Here is a 15,767-nt window from a genome sequence, read left to right as displayed (position 1 = left end):
ATATAAGAACCAGTTCATTTACCATTTGCCATTCAAAAGAGAATGACTCAAATAAAAGTAGCCATCGTACTGTAATGATCACAGTATATGTATTTATGTTTGTATGGTCCCCACCTTCTGATAGAGAAGTGGATCAGTCTTGATCCAACTTTGCATTAACATTGCCTAAGGCACTGTGTTCACAGTGCACACATTTGTTGATGTTTAGAGTGCGCATGCTACTTTTGTTTTATTTATGCATTTTTGGGAATGTTGTGTACTTTAACAGTCAGGCAACTTTTTTTTTACTCTTCCCAAGTGACTGAGTGTCTGCTGATTATCGATCAAGTTACTGAAATAACCATAAAAACCACTATAAAAATGCTTACAGTCTAGAAAGTTTAGAAAATAGACATGCAGACAACACTCTTCCAATGATAAAAAGACTAAGTGAGGACGGGTGAGCACCATCATGTCATGGAGACACTTCATCAAGCAACCCATTGGATATTAAATTATTTATAGCCATGATTCAAAATTGATGTTTCGATATTTATTTATTTATTCTTCATTTTATATATTGATATTGTTCAAAATATGACATCTCGCAAATTTGTCATATTTGTCAGTTACTGACTCTTAAGTCTTTATTTTTTTTAAATGGAAAAATGTTTAATTTGCCAACATTTTACCTAACACCCAGACAAAGACCTGTATGCACTTGTGGCGTTTGGTCCCTTTGTCTCTGAGCTGTATATACATCTTCCTTCATGGGGTTATGTGATATTGACTGTAGGGATGGAACAATGGCTTGACATGAAAAATGTAATTACATGCAGCAATAAAATCGTTAAACTTAAAATGTCTGTCACATTTTTAATGATCAACAACTACTGCTGCCCTAGTAAACTAGTATGCAACAGTCAACTTAGTGACCTAGCCATCACAATCTAGTCCTTATCGAAATCTCTCAGATCCTTCTGCTTGTCCATTTTTCCTGCTTCCAACTCATTGACTTCCAATACAGCCTGACAGGTGCTCCTGTAGTAAGATGATGAATGCTGTTTAATTTTATTAGGCTTTTTTGTGGTTGGTTTGTGAATATGTATGTTCTCTTTTCTTTTCAATTATTAAAAACAAGCAATTAAAAAAAAAGAACAAAACATGTTTAAATGTGACCATTTTGGATACTTATACTACTATGGAAGTTTCACTTGCTCCACTAAATGCTGTGCAGTATTGCTCTACTGAAGACATAAATGTCATCTTGCTACTTCTTCACGGAAGCAATGTGTTTCAGCATTATTGACCCTTGCATTTTTTGGTTTTCTCTGTATGTTTCTAATGCACTCCGTCTACCTCATAAATGATAATTATGTGCTATAATTTCTTGCAAAAGCTGATATTCCTTGAATCTTCCATCTCCAGATCTCTTGACCTTCGTCTCTTTAATTCTTTTTCTCCTTAGATAGCTTTTCTGTTTTTTTTTTTGTCTTGATCTTGTTATTTATACAAGTATTTCAAAGGACAGGTTTTTGTGCCTACCCTCTCCCCTCCTTTCTCTATAATGAGGGGGTGTGTTGGGTGAGTGGATGGTGCTGGAGGTGGTGGGGTGAGGCAATAAAGAAAGGCCATAAAGTAAACCATGCTGATGCACAATGGAGGGGGAAAAATGTTCTATGAGAATATTTATTTACTTTCACCGTTATCTGAAGCTTTTCTCTGATAAGTATGTAGTGTTTCACATTAAATCATTGTTTCATGACAATTTGTTTTGCATGGAAAATTAATCATCATTTAACATTCCTTTGACTACAGTTTATACAGCATTCAGCTGCTCACTCTGACCTCTCACTCCAGGACTTCCCCTCTCTCACTGACTTTAATGTCCTGCTGCTGACATACAAATCCCTTCATGCCCTATGCGCCCATTTCATTTGCAGAGTTTCTCCCCCTCCTCCTCTGGGCTTCTCTCTGTCCCCAAAACACCCTACTTCTGGTATGCACTACCCTACTCCATCTGTGCTGCCAGTGCTATCAACTCTTTTGAAGTTATGGTGAGGGACTACGCTATAAAACGACTTTGCCTTTTTAGAAAGTAAAACTAATCAGATCAGTGAGTATAGTTAATGTTGTTCATAGCATAGCTGTGATGATGTTCACAGAGCAATAAAAATACAAGAATGCCATTTATTTATTAGAATAAAAACACATTGAGGTTTACTAAAAGTACAGAGCAAAGTTAACAACCTTGTCTTCCTTTGTTCTGCATAGAAAAGCTGGTTTCCGTGGAGCTGAGCTGCGGCGCTGGACCCAGCCATGTAGTGTTGGAACCAGGTTTGCCCCTCTTGCTGGACTGCAATCTGGGGGCCAGTGATACACCCTTCAATGTCTCCTGGCTAAAGGATGGACAGCCACTACTTCCAGAGGGGAATGACTACCTTCAGTATTTGGTCAATGGATCCGTTCTCCTGATGCCAACGTCTAGGGATGGCCAGTCTCCCCATGGTGTGGCGGGGGCTTACAGCTGTGTGACTGGCAGCAGCCTTGGAGCGCTGATGAGCCGGACTGTGAATGTGCTCCTAGCAAGTAGGTATCCCTGGTTACTTTTAAGGGCTATGGTCAAGTTAGTTAAGATAGTTAAGTTTGCTGAAGACTCAGAATTTTCATTTGGTACATTGTGAGAGAATTGTGATCTCTGTGTCTGTACATTTTGTAGAAAGTTTGTTAATAGTTTACTTTTTCTTACCAGTAAGACTATTTTGATTTAAAAATATATTAGCCATAGTGTCTGTCACATCCTAGATATTCTAAAGACTGAAATCAGAGACAAGCAAAGATGCAGAAGTCGAGTTTCTTCTCAGACTGATTTAATGACACACTGCAGCGTGCTAAAAAAAGACTCTTGTGAAATTTTGCTCATTTATGCCAAGATTTACTTCCTTCCTGAGTATTAATTAGTGAATTGTAGTGACATCTGTTTCCAGTCTTTATTCTAAACCAACATGACCTATTGTAGCTTCAAAATCATCCTAATTATGTGACAGCACAGTCTCACAAAGGCATGCACATGTCTGACCACTTCTGACTATACCTGAGAAATGGTGAAATGATTACACAAGTGTTGTTGTTTGTCTGCGAGTGTTTGAATGGTCAACATGTTTAATGCTGCAGTATATTCAATAAAACAAAATAAGAATATTGGTATCCTTTATGCATCTGCTTGCTGTAGAATACATGGATACACATGTATATTGAAGAATAGCAACTGAATTTTTCTGTTTTATCAAGGGAATTTCTTTTGCATGGATGGGCATTGACTTGCTTCTCTTCGGCCTCAGATAGGAAGTAACAAGTGTCTTGGGATGAGGTATACTCTGCAACAGAGTAAATGAGGGGGAAAGGATGGAAATAAAAAAAGGAAGAAGAGAAATATGGGGGTATGAAAAATGAGAGTACAGGCTGTAGTTTTTAATCGCCCCTCCAAAGAGGCCTCTTTCTCTCACTCTCCTAAGTGGTAGTCTTTATTTAGCCATTAGCTTTGTATAAAATGAGACAGTATCCTCTGTGGATGCCCCTTCTTTTGTCAGCTGTCACATGCCTATTTATAAGGATCTCTTGTTTGACAGACAATGAGGACTAAAGGGAAGGGAGGGGGTATGTTGGATGAATGGTGGGAAGGCAGACAAGGCTGAAGAGAGTTTGTGATGATGGTGAAAGGAAAGGCTTCTGAGACCATTAAGAATGACCTTCAGTTTGCACGCATGTGTGTATAGGTGTGTGGTGTCTTTATTAAATTACTTGCGAGAGGCTATGAGATAGATGTGACCACTGGGAAGGAGGATGAAGCCGAAATGCCTCAGCACTAACATTGAGTGGATATTCTTAGATCTTACAGTACGGGCCTACATTGGTAGGAATGACACTGAAAAACTGACTGTAGCTGAGACTGCATCTGTGAAAAAACATTAAGAAAACCAGCTGCTTCGGCGTTCCTGCCGAAATATATGATGTGTGTTGTTAAGGCAGACACAGTAAAAGAGATTTCCTTCTCTGTACATACAAATCAATGTCACATACAAATCAGCCTCTAATTCTGTCTTCTTTAAATGACAGAGGCAGCATACTGAGTGCAAATCACATTTTTCAAATCCATTCACAGGTAAATTATGATGATGGTTAAAAAAGCTGCTTTTTGTCTTAATTTGAGCAATTAACCTTTCTTATTATGAGACTTCTGCGGGGAATGTCAATATTTTCTAACTCTAGCTTCTGCAACCCATTTCAAAAAACAGTTGATGTCTTAACAAGGAAAAAAAACACACACAATTTTATGTCTTGTTGCAGGCTTCAGTTGTGGATAATGTCTATGAATGTTTTTCGTATTTAGTATTTTTCCTGCCTGTAATTGCATGATTTTAAAAGGTGTCTTATCATAAGTCGACTCGGTATTAATGCAGACACCCCATGCCAATATGAGCAGTGAAAGAGAATGTGGAGAATAGCTTTTCAAAGCTCGATAAGAAATACTAGTTCAAAGACATCTAGCATTACAACAAGAACTCTACATTGAAAGGCTTCTACTTAATGAAAGTCATTGCAGAAATACTGTAAAGGGCTTCCTTTTGTCACTACTAGTGCAGTACCTGCTTTCAAAGGCATGTTAGAATCAGCAAAAGTAGATAACACCGTCATTTGAGTTTTCTTTGGAGCAAATAATGCTATCTAAACTTCAAAAGCGTCAAAGAGAAGTCTGACATCATCTCATCTCTGAGATCACATGTCAGGTGACCTATCTATGGCCATTTCATAGATGATGTTGCAGAACAGGAAAGCCCCAAACGACTTCAAACACAACACAGCACTTACTATTGTCCCTCAATGCACCCACCAAGTCTGAAGTGGATCAGATGGACAGCTGTTGCAACGGACAAAGAATACTCACACGTACAAATACACAGACTTCTTCATTTATCAGAGAGGTTGAAGGACATTTCTGCCTATTTGTTAAAACAGACAGAAATGCACATGTTTTACAGCAGCTATTGCAAATATCTGTTGAAGCAGGAAGGGTGGCATGCTTGTTGAGTTGTGGTAATCAGATTTAAAGTTGGGAAGCACACAGGTCACAGGTTGAATTATCTGGTTTCACAAGGGGAGGAGGAAAATACTGCAATCTGATAGCTCTGGGGCCAAAGGGTAGGGCAGGGATAGAGGGATGGACAAAGACAGAGTTGGGGTAAAATCACCAGCAGCAGTGACAAAAAAAAAAAAGCCAAGTACTGAGATGAGATAAATGAGAGTGAGAGAGCAAAGAAATGTGAGATTTTTTTTCTCTATTTTTACCACGCACATTGAGGGGTTAAAGTTTACATAGAGCAATGCCCAAGGATTTGCCTGAAAATGTTACTTATATAGAAAGACTTTGTTGCTAGGAAACAATTGGTCATATTTCGACCCTATGATTTGGTATACCACCTTTAGCTGGGAACGTTACAATGAAAAATTTCCCAGTGTGTCAGGACAAGTCCTTTCAGTGTTAACTCCGCAGCATCTGACTCTGTGATCTGTATATAACTGGATGGATCTGCCTTGGAATTTCATCACAGGTGTCAGGACACTCATGGAGCTCTGGGGAAAAAAGGCTAATATGAATATACTCTGACACAATGGACGTAGAAGCCCAGCAAGTCGCCATTGTTCGATCCCAGCATGAGTAAAGTGTCGTCTCTAAACACTCGTCTCCCCCCCCCTTGCATTAATGTTGAATGGCTAATGCACATTCGCTTATCAGCTGTTGTTCACCGCTCTGCAGAAACCCTCCTGTGCACACATACACTTGTGAACATGGCTGCATACAGTGCTTCAGAAATGTAATCATAAGCTGTCCGTGTGCAGGCATTAGAGAACAAGTAGCAGGGCACACCGGCACTTAAATTTACAAATGTACACACACCCACGCACGCTCATTGAGCGTGTCATCCTATCAGGCTGTCTGGCAGTGTTACAGGTTGTGTGTGTTTACATGAGAGAATCATGCTGTAATGGCTGGAAGTGGCAGAGGTTAATCATCAACGGCTCTTCCATGACTTGCTACGCAACAGTCAGTGTGAGATTTTCTGAAATGAATCAAATCCATTTTGCTACTATGACCAAGCATCTCTGTCAGCCTGTGTGTACTCATTGAGAAACTTTGTTCCCTCAGCACAGTGGGAAAACACAGATGGACAGTTTGTTGACATGACTAACAGTTGGAGTGATAGGGCCTAGGGTGATTTTGGATAGCCTGTCCAGTGTCTCCTCCTCAGCTTACAGTGGTTTGGAGAAAATCTTGTACAAAAAATCAGGATGGTGTGAGTTTACAAATCTTGAGCCTACCATGTGATTGGCTGCAGCTATGGCTATGGTTTAAGCTTAGTGATTTTGGTCATTTCTCTACATTTAGTTAGCAGACTTATGTTAACTTATGTTTCTCAACTGATACTGGAAAGGTTACAATGCTAAAATCCATCTAGTCTACTAAATAGTTTAATTTGGGTTTGTACGAAGACCTTTGTTATTCCTAGATAATTTAATGAATCTACTGAACACAACAATAGACCTGTCATGTCGAAATTTTGGGGTTTGAATTTAATTTCTTAATATTTATTAGATGGCCTGGCATTTGCCTTTCATGTGATAAGTAGCAGAAATTCTATTTTTAAATACACAGTGGAGGGGATAAATGTAGGACGTCTATCTTCAGAATATTTCAGAAAACTTTATTAATAGCTGCTGTTTCACACATTCACACATTTATGTTTGTGACACTTTTGGGTGATGTTTACATGTTTTGAGGCTGTGCAAATCCAGTTTGGCAATTAGTTCCACAAGGAGAAAGTGTTTTATGTAAACCAGAAAGACTGGCTGATTAGATGCCTCTGCTTATTTAACATTCAAAGAAACACATATGATATTATTATGATATTACAGTAAATTTTTACAGCCTATTATGTGGTTAATGTAATTACACACTGGATTTTCTAGCCATTTTATGTTTTGGGCATTTTTATTGTCCCTTGTGCTTATTTCTTTGTTTCTTACTTTTCTCCTCTTAGAGTTGCCTTCCCCGACTTCTTTCTCTGCACTTTCCTTTGATCCACCCCCACTCCCCTACTTCTCAGTCAGGGCTACAAACTAAGAGGCTGGGACAGCCAGTCTGTTTTGTTCTCTCTTCCAACAGCCTGTTGGGGTCAGAGGTTAGAGGCCCTCAGACGGTACTCACTGCTGCCCCCTGGTGCTCAGCTTTACATTCAGAGGGAAGCATTCCCGTGTCTGTGATTGTATAAAGACTGAAAACTGGAGTCCTGCCAAGAGTCGACCTGGACAGACAAATAGAGCCAAGCCTGATTAAGTCCCTAAATTTCTCCTAATCAGGATATTCAAGGGCATTTAAACGGCCTCAACAAGTCTTTAATCAAATTACAAAAATTAAAACAGCACCACTGAAAGCCCTACAATGGGTGTAATACAAACACTGGAAGTCTTAAATACAGACTGCAGAAGTGACATTCACGTACAATTCACATTCACTGGGTTGTCTGAACAAAGCTGTAAGTAGAATAAATGATGAGGTTAGTACTGTTTGTATTAAGTTACGACTTGAGCTATCAAGTGTGAGCTATCGAGTGTGTAGATCCCTTGCACTGGTTTTGCAGCCATGGATAAGTGCACTAGGTATGCTGAAGATATGCTGGAGAAATTGTGGACCATGGCCAGATGTAATACCAGGTGTGGGCAGACGCTTTGATCAATAACCCTCTGAACTATATCATTACTGTACCTGCAGGTCTGTCGAAGTTCCGTCTGGAGCCATCTCCACAAAAAGTGCCCACAGGAGGGGCTGCCCGCTTTGAATGCCAAATTGAAGGAATACCAACCCCTGTTATTACCTGGGAAAAAGATGAAGTAGCGATTCCTGAGGGAACAAGGTAACTATGGAGTTCTGCTTTGGCTTTTTATTGTATGTTAAATATTCCCAATGATCTGCATTTTGTATATGATTTCATATTGATTTACTCACTATAACTGTGTACAAGAGTGTTTGGATGTTGCCCTCCATTTGAATTCTTTGAGTTTGGATGTTGCTGCTAGTTACTAAAGACATGTCAGTCTTTTGTTCAAAACAAGAATGCGAATTTTGTTTGTCCCTGAATGTAGCTGCTTCAGTTTTTAATGGAAATGCAGAATGGTATGGTAATCATAAAGGAACAGCCACATCATGATAGCCACATCCTTGAACAGTCTCTCTCCCAGTTTTCTCACACATATATTCCCATTTAATGGATCACTTAACAATATCGACATTTCTCCTGACCCTGGAATTTGTTTCCAGCCTTATTACGTCAGGCAAAGTGTTAATGGCTGCTGTAGCCTTGCTTGACCCACAACCAGCTTGCTCCTCATAAGGTCTTATTGGTGGGACATGGCTCTTCCACCTCAGGCTCTAATAATGTCGTTAAACTAAAATCAACCAAAAAATGGTTCAAGCATCACTAGCTTTTCTCTTTCATAATATGTGTGTTTAATGTTATTTATCTATCCAAATTTTCTCATTATAAATGATGCTTTCTCTTATTACCGCTTTCTTTTTGGATCCTTTGTTTTCTGGTACCTCTTATTATTCTCCTTGTCTCCTCTTCTTATCTCCTTTACACTCGCCTGCTCTTTTATCCTTCATGAACAGACTACCGCTGGTCACATTATGGTCAGATTAATAGCCTATGATAACAGCTATAAGAGGTGGTGTGATGGCTTTATATTGCCTGGGTTCCACTGGTCTGGTTTGCCTGTCTGAAGTAATGACCTCTGTAGGGGAGGGAGAGGCAATGATATAAAATATGGGAAGTATTAACAGTGCAGAGAGATTCTGTATGCAAAACACATGTTACACATATTACAGTGTAGCCATTAAAACAGCCTTCATTTGGGGTATTTTGTGATACTATGAAAAGCTTACATCCCAAAGTTCTAGAATTGCAGTTATTTTGTGTTGTCTGACTCATCTCTAAAGTGGTTGTACACAAAGGTACTTTCTCCTGAACAAAGATGGTGTCTTATGGGGACTCAGGAGCAGCAACCTACAAAGCTGATCACCTGAATGCTTCATCCTATGGGGCACTAAGCCATTTATACTGTATAACCTTATCTTTCATTCTCTCTGCTATTCCTTCTAAATCCTTCTTTCTCTGTCATCTCTGTCTCTATTTTTATTGTGTGCAACAGATTCATTTCCCTTCCTAATGGGGTGCTCCAGATTCTGGAGGTGACCAAGGATGATGAGGGTGTCTACCGCTGTGTTGCATCCAATTCTGCCGGGAAGGACATCAGTCATGAAGCCAGACTCTCTGTCACCACAGGTAAGGCCTGTTGCAGTCCTTTATAGTGTTTGGATTGACAGGCAGGTACCACTGAGAACTCCTATCTTTCCATTCTTATGAGTTTTGGCTTAAAATTCATTGGATATATTTACAGCTAACAAAATGACACTTGAGAAGTTTTCATGTCATGTGAGTTTATAGCTGTAGTGAGTTTTAAAGCACATTTTGAATTATTATATTAATTATAATTATTTTTTTACATTTCTTTTTTCTGCCCAAAAGTCAATTTGATGTATTTAAAGTCTTCAGCTTACGCTTGTGTGAAATGGATATGCATATTGGGACATGATTGGCTTCTGACATGACAGGCTCAGAAATCATAATGGTACATCATGCTGATGTCTCAAGGTGATCACAGAGAAACTTGTCACCTTCAGCAGATGAATTAGCAAACAGCCTTCTAGTTTCAAACTGCACCAACATCAATCTGTAGAGTGAAGGTCACACATCCGAGTGATGCACTTTCTATGGCAGCAGCTTTACACTGTAATGGAATGCATTACAAGAAAGTACAGTGCATCTGTTGGTGTTGAAAATACATTTCTAAATGATATTTTTACTCTGATTATTTCAGGACTGTGGTCACTTTAAATCTAGGAACAGCTGATACTATACATATACAGTAAACCAACTAATGTCAGTGAATAGAGACTGCACATCATATAGCTCTGTGCATTAATTTTTTACACGATGTTTCCAACCTATTTTCGAACCATGATCTACTTTTAAAATTACCAATCTGCCAAGATATGTCAATCCAATCAGAGAGCCCTAACCAATACTGATTGCCTACCAACATGTTTAACATGCACACAGTAAATTTGAAAGCAGCACAGATACAGTTAAGTCTATAATATGTTTGACAAGAACAGCTTCACTTGAGTCATAATCATTATTTGATTGCAGAGAGTCCTCCATTTTCAGAGGCTCAAAATTAATGCGGACAAGCAATTTCATGGCCAGGTGTAGCCTGTTACTTTGTTATTTCATGAGAAATGAAGCAGTAATTCTAATATGAGGTCCAGAGAGATGTGCAAGTGAGGAACGCTATTGTAAAAACAAACAAAATCAACCTATCAGAAAGATTCTAAAAACTTTAGAGAGGCCGAATCAATGATCTGGAGGAATGCAAAGCCCAGTTCTGGTCTTTCAGACAAGAACTCAGTTTCACAATGAGTTGATATGAAACTGGATTCACAACAAGGTGCAAACTACTGATTACACTCAAGCACATAATGGCCAGATTAGACTTTGCCATAAAAAAACATCTTAAAGAGTCAAAACTATGGTTGGACAGAAAAAAAATAACCTGTGCCAGAATGATGGGAAAGGAAAAGTATGCAGAAGGAAAGGAGCAGCCAATGATCCGAAGCATACCGCAGGATCTGCCAAATATGTGGTAGGTAATGCTATAGCATGGGGATGCATGGCTGCCAGTGGAATTGGGTCATTAGTGTTTATTAATGATGTGACTGCTGAAGGAAGAAGTAGGATGAATTCTGAAGTGCACAGGGCTATACTCTCTGCTCAGATTAAGCCAAACTGATAGAACAGTGCTTCACAATGGATAATGACCCAAAGCATAATGCCAAAGCAACTCAGGGGTTTCTCCGTCATTAAATATGAGACTTAATGCAGAAAGACCCACAAATAAGCAGTAACTGAAGGTGGCTCCAGTAAAGGCCAAGCAGACCATCTCAAGTGAAGAAACACAGTATTTGGTGATGTTCATGTGTCGTAATCTTCAGGTGGTCGTTGACTGGAAAAGCTTTTAAAAAAAATCTTTTCGGTTTACAACGAAGCTATTTTGAGCCTCTGAAAATGGATAATTGCATAAAATTGTATAAAATGGCTGTAGTTCTGAAATAATTGAGGTCATTTTTTGAGTGGAGTGGTCAGTGCGCCCCAGGGTGGCTGTGGCTACAATGTAGCTTGCCATCACCAGTGTGTGAATGGGTGGATGACTGGTTGTGCTTTGGGGTCCTTAGGGACAAGTAAAGCGCTATTCAAATACAGGCCATTTACCATTAATGTTTTCTTAAATGCTTGTTCTCTAAGTTCTCTAAATGGAATGTAAATATATTTCTCTGTCTTACTTGAATCCCCGGAACTGAGAGGAGGCAACTACTCACTTGTAGTCTGGATAGGTGCTCTTCCATCATTGTGAAACTGCATGAGTTGATGATCTTCTTGGAAGATACAGCATATTTACACAAATGTGTTGATCAAAACCGATTTCAAATTCAAGGCACATCTTCTAAGGTTGGAATACTTTTTCTCTTGAAGTAGATTCTAGAACTTTCCATTAATACCAGCTGACCCGAGTGTTATTTTGCAGTGTGAGAATCTCATTCTCAGCAGAATTACCCAGTTAGAAGGGTGATACTGCTTTGCAGGTAATGCAACATCAGAACCTGCACCACTCTGAAAAGGCAAATAACTGTCTTCAAACCAACTAGGCTGGGTGCATAGTCAGTAAATTACTTCTTAGATTCAGGTAAAATGTTCTTAACTTGACTCTTCATATTATGTATTTTGTCCTGATATTAAAGCTACACAGGCAACAGCACTGCAGCCCACTTGAAATCAATTGTAGCTTGCTTTCAGATTTGTTTACTGAGCTGATCATGCTGATTACATATTTATCCTCACCCTGCCACTCTAACTTGAACTCACTGAGTAGGGCAATAAGATCTTGCAGGAACGCTATATTCGAAAGCAACTAGTATCTGCCTAGAAGTGCATATTACGCATGTGTTGAAAGATTAAGAATTCTTGGATTTAAGGCAAGAGCTCAGTTCTTGGCTAAATCATTGCCAAAAACTGACCTCTGCTCATCCATCTGACATGTACAGTAGTAGCTCCGTATGCCTCTTTCAACTTAACTCCAAGTGACGTTCAAAACAACCCTGTCGCTCCAACACAGCGTCTGGTATAATTCTGTTGAATTATACAACTCTAATCAAGGAAGTCTGGGGAAAAAAAACACTGTGATGTTTGTTGAAAAGAACATTACTGCACTGGCACAGTCTAATCAAAAAGCATGTTTAAATGTGAAGATAAATGCTGTTTTATTATTCTTGGGACTGTTTTATAATTCTTGTTTTTTGTTTTTTTGTTTTTTTGACTTTATCTTCATTATTTTCAGTAACTAATCTTCAGTGGGTCAAAGCAAAATGGTTGTTCTGAACTGATGTCTAAGACTAAGCTTTTGTGTATAATGTCAAGCACTTTAAGCTTATGTTGTGTATGAAATTGCATGCATTTGCCTTGCCTGACCTTCACAATACATTTTTTCCAGTATATACAGTAAAAAGAAGCTTTCATGCTGTGATCGTTTGCAGACTATAATATACTTCTATATGGCTCCTGGCATTGGTCTTGGTCTCCCAAGTGTCTGGCACTATGTTTTGTTCATAATGTCAGTCGCTGATCAAGGCTCATTCTCCCTATCTGATAAAACATATTGGAAGTTATTGAATAATTACAACAAAGTTTAAACTTAAATCACTGCTAATCTGTTGGGAAGTTTGTATGCTCCACAGCAAAAACTGTCAGAAGGCTACCCCATAATGTTGATTCTGTTCATCTGGAGGTAACGTTTTTAGTCCTTGAAAGATTTTTTCATTCATCCAAGTGACTTCTTCTGTCTCATCTGACTGCAGGCTTCCCCAACCTTTAAATTATTACATTTGCATAATGACTGAAACTAGCACCACTGAAGGTCAGGCACGGCACCATTGACTAAAACGTAGTCAGTGGTGCTAGTTTTGGTCAAATGTACTGTTAATAAGGTAACAGAAACTTGCAGACAGCTTAAAAGTGAGTCAAGAAGTCACTGTGATGAGTGATGAAACATTTCACCAACTGAAGATGATATGTCCAGATGAACAGAATCAATTTTCTCTCCTTACTGAGTAGGTAGGGATCATTTTGAAAATTTGCTGTAGAAATGAATGAATGCTCACATTTAAAATGACATAGATGCATAGATACTTTACTCCTGTGGCCTTCTGTCGCAGGAGGGGACTACTTAAGTCCTTATTGCAATTCATTACATGAAACAGATGTCAGGTCTAATGCCATCACTTAATTTGTTTTCACATCTATGAATAGAACAGTTCAACACCCATAATGGAGTTTTTACAGCTTGATATTGAGGTCATCACTTCATATACTTAATTCACATAGAGGATAGAGGACATTTAGCTGCTTTAAACCAACAATTTCTAGTTTCCTCTATTTTCTTTACAGTCTTTATTTTATTATTTTTTTTACCGCACCCACACAGGCCCTATATGAAGGTACACCATCCAGTGCAGTCCTTACAAAAGCAATATGACCCACTTAAGCTTTAAGCATAACCAAGGCATAACCTTGTAGTCCTGATTATTAATTTATAATGTGTTTGCAGAATGGCAGGCATCTGTTCTGAACATTACCATTATGAGCAGCTGATGAGTGAGTGAGTGAGTGAGTGAGTGAGTGAGTGAGTGAGTGGAAAGGCCAACTCACATCAGATGTACCTTAGCAAAAACATTGAAGCAATTTGTGTCTCTTCAACCCATAGACAATACACTTTGAATAATAACGTAAAGGTCTGTTAAGGTGAAGATGGGTATATCTTAGGTCTGTGAGTTTAACCATCCTATTGCCTGACCCATTTACTGTGTGTTCTCCTTTTTCTTTGGATAGTAAGTCTCTTTATCGTTTACAAACCCAATTCCTAACAAGTTTGGGTGTTGTATAAAATGTAAATAAAAGAACAGAATGCAATGATTTACAAATTTTATAAAGCCATATTTTATTCACATAATAATGTAGAAAACACATTAAATGCTTAAACTGAGAGTATGTACCATTTAAGAAAAAAAAATATATATATAATTTTTTTTTCTTTTTTTTTTTCAATCTCATTTTGAATTTAAAGAGAGCAACACATGTCAAAAAAGTTGGGAGAGGGTCATCTTTATCATTGTGTAGCATCTCCTCTTCTTTTAACCACAGCCCATAAACATCTGGTAACTGAGGAGACCAGTTACTGGACTTCTGGGAGAGGAATGTGGTTTATTATTGTCTGATTATGTTGCTATAAAAACCACACCTTTCAGCACAGATGGTGCCTTTCTACATGTGCAAACTTCCAGTTCCTTTGGCAGTGATGCACCATCATGCCAGCAGACATGCAGGCTTCTGAACAGAGCATTGATAAGATGCTGGATTGTCACTCTCCTCTAGTTTAGAACATGTGGGTGTGAGGCCATAACAGAACCATGTCTGTTTTTAATGGAATGCCCCCTCAGGGCCCGAAGATCATGGGCAACCAGTATTCCTTTTTTGCCTCGTCCTAGATATTTCATCAGATTCTTTTTATGATGATATTATATGCTGTAAATAATAAGGCATGAGTCTTAAGAATTTTACCCTGAGAACCATAATTCTGAAATTGTTCCATAATTCATAGAAAGATTTTCGCAGATTGCTGAATGTCTGCCATCTTTAGTTCTGGGAGAATTTTCCTCTCCCAAGATGTTCTTTTTATACCCAATTGCATTACCGATCTGTTGCAAAGCAAATGAGCTATTCAAATATATTTCATAAAGTAAGAAACTGCCTCTGTTTTATCATTCAATATGTTTTTATGTGCTTTTGGGAATTAAATGCGGGTTTATGAGATTTGCGCCCAACCTTTTCAGAAATTGGTTTGTAGAAGCATCACTTATGTTCTCCCCTCAGTCAAGCATTCTGTGTAGGCTTGATTTCTGGTGTATGTCCAAAATCTGTTAGTGAAGGTTCACATTGCTCCATGTAAATAATAACATTCCAGTGTCCATCCTACCAAATGCTTAATGTCAAACACTTTCTGGTCATGTCTACATCCACCATTTTAATGAGTCTGGAGGACTCAAATGTTTCAATGCAAGCCTCTAAAGGTTGATTCTGTTCATCTGGACGTAGCATTTTCAGTGGGAGAAACATCCAGATGAACAGAATCAACCTTTGGAGATTTACTTACCTGGATGATTGAGAATGCATCAAGACGTTTCAATGCAAGCTGTATGAATTTCTCTGAATACAGCTTCAAACCTCTCTGCAGTTTAGCCTGAAGGCAGGGTAGGATTTAAATGAAATACAGAACACAATTTTTCTAAATACTTGATAATGATTTTATTTGTATATATGCAAATCTGACTGATGCAAAACTGCTGTGACAGCTACTTGGTTTAAAAAGTGTGTATTTGAATTGCTAACAGAGCTGTAAATCTTGGCAGCAACCCTGAAGAGCGAGATCAGGATCAATGGGTTCACCACTGTCTAATGTGATATTTACTGGTCCAGACTGCCAAAGCTTACATTTCTTTCGCTGAC

The 15,767-nt window shown here is 38.6% G+C and overlaps 1 protein-coding gene across 1 annotated transcript in view; it reads left to right on the top strand.

The window, feature by feature from the left end:
• Nucleotides 1-15,767, top strand: part of igdcc4 (immunoglobulin superfamily, DCC subclass, member 4) — a 53,171-nt gene that overhangs the window by 23,265 nt on the left and 14,139 nt on the right. Inside the window, exons 2-4 of the mRNA XM_026172734.2 lie at nt 2,254-2,568; nt 7,808-7,949; nt 9,244-9,377. Of these exons, the coding sequence (XP_026028519.2) occupies nt 2,254-2,568; nt 7,808-7,949; nt 9,244-9,377 (591 nt within the window). The remainder of the gene's footprint in view (nt 1-2,253; nt 2,569-7,807; nt 7,950-9,243; nt 9,378-15,767) is intronic.

The sequence above is a fragment of the Astatotilapia calliptera genome, chromosome 1, assembly GCF_964374335.1.
Source record: "Astatotilapia calliptera chromosome 1, fAstCal68.1, whole genome shotgun sequence".
Lineage (NCBI taxonomy): Eukaryota > Metazoa > Chordata > Actinopteri > Cichliformes > Cichlidae > Astatotilapia > Astatotilapia calliptera.
The sequence above is the reverse complement of the archived record's forward strand: the minus strand, read 5'-3'. Positions and strand labels throughout refer to the sequence as shown.